At 45.4% G+C, this 3,634-nt stretch overlaps 1 protein-coding gene across 2 annotated transcripts in view; it reads right to left on the bottom strand.

Annotated features, from left to right (window-relative positions):
• Lyar (Ly1 antibody reactive) overlaps positions 1-3,634 on the bottom strand; it is a 13,976-nt gene that overhangs the window by 8,207 nt on the left and 2,135 nt on the right. Inside the window, exon 2 of one of the 2 annotated variants that reach the window (XM_029545268.1) lies at positions 967-1,137. In XM_029545268.1, the coding sequence (XP_029401128.1) occupies positions 967-1,088 (122 nt within the window). In that variant the 5' untranslated portion in view covers positions 1,089-1,137. The remainder of the gene's footprint in view (positions 1-966; positions 1,138-3,634) is intronic. The other variant, XM_029545267.1, reaches the window with a different exon arrangement.

The raw sequence follows: 3,634 nt of genomic DNA, 5'->3' as shown, positions 1-3,634 counted from the left end.
TGAGACAGGGTTTCTCTGTGTAGCCCTGGCTGTCCTGAACTCACTTTGTAGACCAGGCTGGCCTCGAACTCAGAAATCCTCCTGCCTCTGCCTCCCAAGGGCTGGGACTAAAGGCGTGAGCTACCACGCCCGGCTGACAGCCTAACTCTTAACCTATTTTTTCCCCTCCTCATTTGCTTCTTTTTTCAGAGCAATGGGCTGACAAAACATCAAAGCCCCATCCTCCCCTTCTGAGTGCTCCCTGCCTCACACTGATAACAGTGGAAGTACACACCAGCTAGGAAGCTCAATGTCCACATTAGTTCTAAAAACATGGTTTGTTTTTAATGGTGCTGGGAATGAATTTAGGGCCTCATGCTCACCAGGCAAGAGCTCTGCCATCGAACCTTATTCCCTTCAGCTACAGGCCCCTTAAGAGCGTGTGTGTTCTAAGTGCCACAGAGAACACATGGAGGTCAGAGGACAATTCGGGGAGTCAGCTCTATTTTACCTTGGGTCCTGGGGATGGAACTTAGGTGGTCAAGTTAGTAGGGCATGGGCTTTAAAACCCACTGTGCCACCTTGCTAGCCCCAAATTCTCTAACCAACAGGATACTGTCCCTTTGGTCTCTTTAACAAGTCCTTAAAATGAAAGGGCATTCCCCGAAGAATCACAAGTTTTGTCAACAAACTATAAGGTTTCCTGAAGGAGAGGTAACTAACTAAATGATAGACATGGAATAGTTTGAATGGGTTAGATAAGTTATCAGCTAACCTGGGAGGGAGCCAAAGCTTACGGCCCAGGCATTTAATAATAAATAGTTAGTCTGCAAGTCACAAATCTGGGAGCCAGAGCTGGGAAGGGAAAGCAGATTTAAATTATTTTAAACCTTCTTAGTGTCTGCCTTCATTTTGCTCCAGTATTTCCCCAAGCCTTGTGGGGTCTGGACTTCTATACCCAGATCTTCAGGAATTATCAGAACTTACCAGAAATCTTTCCCACAGTCAATGCAGGAAAGACATTCACAGTTTCTGCAAATAGACANGTGCTTTTCCACTTGTATTTTCTTCACGGATTCACCACATGCATTGCATGTAAAAAACACCATTTTTGTTTAAATAATTAGGTATTTTATGATATAGGTTTGAATTCTTGCCCTAAAAAAGATAAAGATGATTATAATAAGCCTAACTCGTCCCAATAAGTGAATTTCACAACAAAAGGGCAAGCTCAAAGTTTACCAGTGATCTCTAAGAAGTAGCATACTTATATCAATGGCAGAAACACCAGCCGAGTTCTCAGCACGAGACAGGAACATACACTGGTGCTAACCAACTAAGCCCTCACACAAGCTTACCTGGGAATGATGTCATGACTCAATATTTCTTCTATGAGGTCACAGAGGCATAGAGAGTAAGGAACTCTAAAAAATGATTTAAACCTGGCAACACAGAGAAGGCTTCTCCAATGCCCCCAAGCACCCCTCCCCTGCTAAAAGATATGAAATCAAAGCAGTAACCTGCGCCACAATGCAGGTGTGCCCTTAGTCTCACTGCAAGTATGACAGCAACAAACCAAGAGATAGGCAGCAGAGTTTAGCAAGGAAAAGCTAAAGAACAATTCCAATTTAGACTAGAAACGATTCCTACATGTACAATGGGTCACAGGTATTAAAAGGAAGAAAGACATCCCCTTGGTCTCAGTGGAAAAGGTCCAACAAACGTGTTTCATTAGGGCTTATGCACATCAGGGAGGAAGAAAAAGAACCCTCACTGGAGCTCCCAAACCCAGGTGTGCTAGCCTCACCAAGTGCACCCGGCATGGAGGGCATCTGCACAGGCACGTGCACACCCCCTCTGCATGCATGCTACTATACTCTAACAGATTCCTAAAGTGTTACGAATACCATGGTAACTTTCCATGCTTACGTAGCCTTTCAGTCACCAGACTCTAAGAGAGCAGTCCTGTTCTTATAAAACGGGCTTCATTCAGCCCAGAATGCTTTTCCTCAGTATGAAATGAAGGTTGAGGACTAAGTAAACACATAGGACTTGCTTCTCTACTTCATGTAAGAGCTCAGCACCAACGGGCTGCGCTTTGTTTACAGTGAATTCAAGCATAAATCACCCCCCTCTGACACATGCCAGTGGGGTCACACCAAAGCAAAGCGAGAGCAGGATGGTTTTCTTCCATTGAGTCGTGAATGGAAATGTCCATCCTTGTGAACAAAGGCCTCCTGTCCTTTAGGGCACAACTTGTTCACCTTAGATACAAACCACAGGTCCTTGACACCAATGTCCTGTGCCCTCCTCCTCAGCCTGTCAACAGAGCTGATTAGCAAGGGCAGGCATGTAGGCAGCTACAGCCTGGCACCAAAGGCAGACTGGGGTAGATAGGACCACTCTAGGTCATCCAAGTACTATTGTCTAGCCTGTTTTTTAAAGACATGTGTCGCACTTCAGGATCTGGGACCATGCTTAATGCTTGCCACAGCCTGGCTTCTAAGACACTTACTACCATTCTGCACAAGGCGGATGGAGGTAAACAAGTGCTGGGCAGCAAGCGCAGCAGTTCTGCAGCACAAGTGTGAGCAAGAGCCTACTGCCACCTAGTCAGGACATCCTTACACACTTATGCAAGAACAAGAAAAAAAGTCAACTAACTGGATGTCAAGAAATGGACTGTCATCGTAGCACAGGGAACAGCTGCTATGGTTAGCTAAAGGATCCACTGAGAAATCAGGAATCGCTTCTGTAGGGAGGACAGAGAAGGAAACACCCGTTAACTTAAGAGATAGCTTAGAGTTTTCAACCTCTGCGGCTAAGGACTGCTGTTTCTGGTCAAGCTTTGAGAGGAGAGGGCAGGCTTGAGTAAACCTTGGGATCCACGGGGCTGTTGTTGAGAAAGACCAGAATTAAAGCCCAAGAAACAAGATACAGCAATCGACAAAGTGATCTGGCAAAAGATATGCTGGCAGCATCTATGAAAAACAGGTCCCCATGGCCATGAGCACCAACTCAGGAGAAGACTGGAATCAGGACATATGTTCAACTGAAACATCAGTCTAGAGCCATGCTCAATTGGTTTTCTACCTATTTATTGGACATGAAATGAGAATCAGTGTGTCCACCTGCACGGCTAATGAGATAAGATTTGTAAGGAGATTATTCAGATGGAAGGGGAGGGAGTCCGGGGTCACCTTGGCTGTGTAGCATCTCCAGCTTGGAGAGAACACCTTTCATTTATGAGAAGTATGCAGTACATACTACAAAGGACAGCAAGGCTCAGAACCAGAAAGCCAGCACAACTGGTCACCCAGCAGGGCCCAAGTCTCAGTCCAGGCTTACAAGCACCAGAAGCATAAAGGCCAGACTATGAAACAGAATCCTGGGCTAAGTGAAGACAGCAATGCCCTGTTAGGTTCCCATTACTGTGAGAAACACTAAAACCAAGAGCAACTTTGGGAGGCCGGAGGTCAGACTCAGGAGTTGCCCACATTCCTCTTTTTCTTTTCTTTCTCTTTTCCTTCTTTCCTTCTTTCCTTCTTTCCTTCTTTCCTTCTTTCCTTCTTTCCTTCTTTCCTTCCTTCCTTCCTTCCTTCCTTCCTTCCTTCCTTCCTTCCTTTCTTTCTTTCTTTCTTTCTTTCTTTCTTTC

The sequence above is a fragment of the Mus pahari genome, chromosome 13, assembly GCF_900095145.1.
Source record: "Mus pahari chromosome 13, PAHARI_EIJ_v1.1, whole genome shotgun sequence".
In the NCBI taxonomy this organism is placed as follows: Eukaryota; Metazoa; Chordata; class Mammalia; order Rodentia; family Muridae; genus Mus; species Mus pahari.
This window is presented reverse-complemented; position numbering and strand designations above follow the sequence as displayed.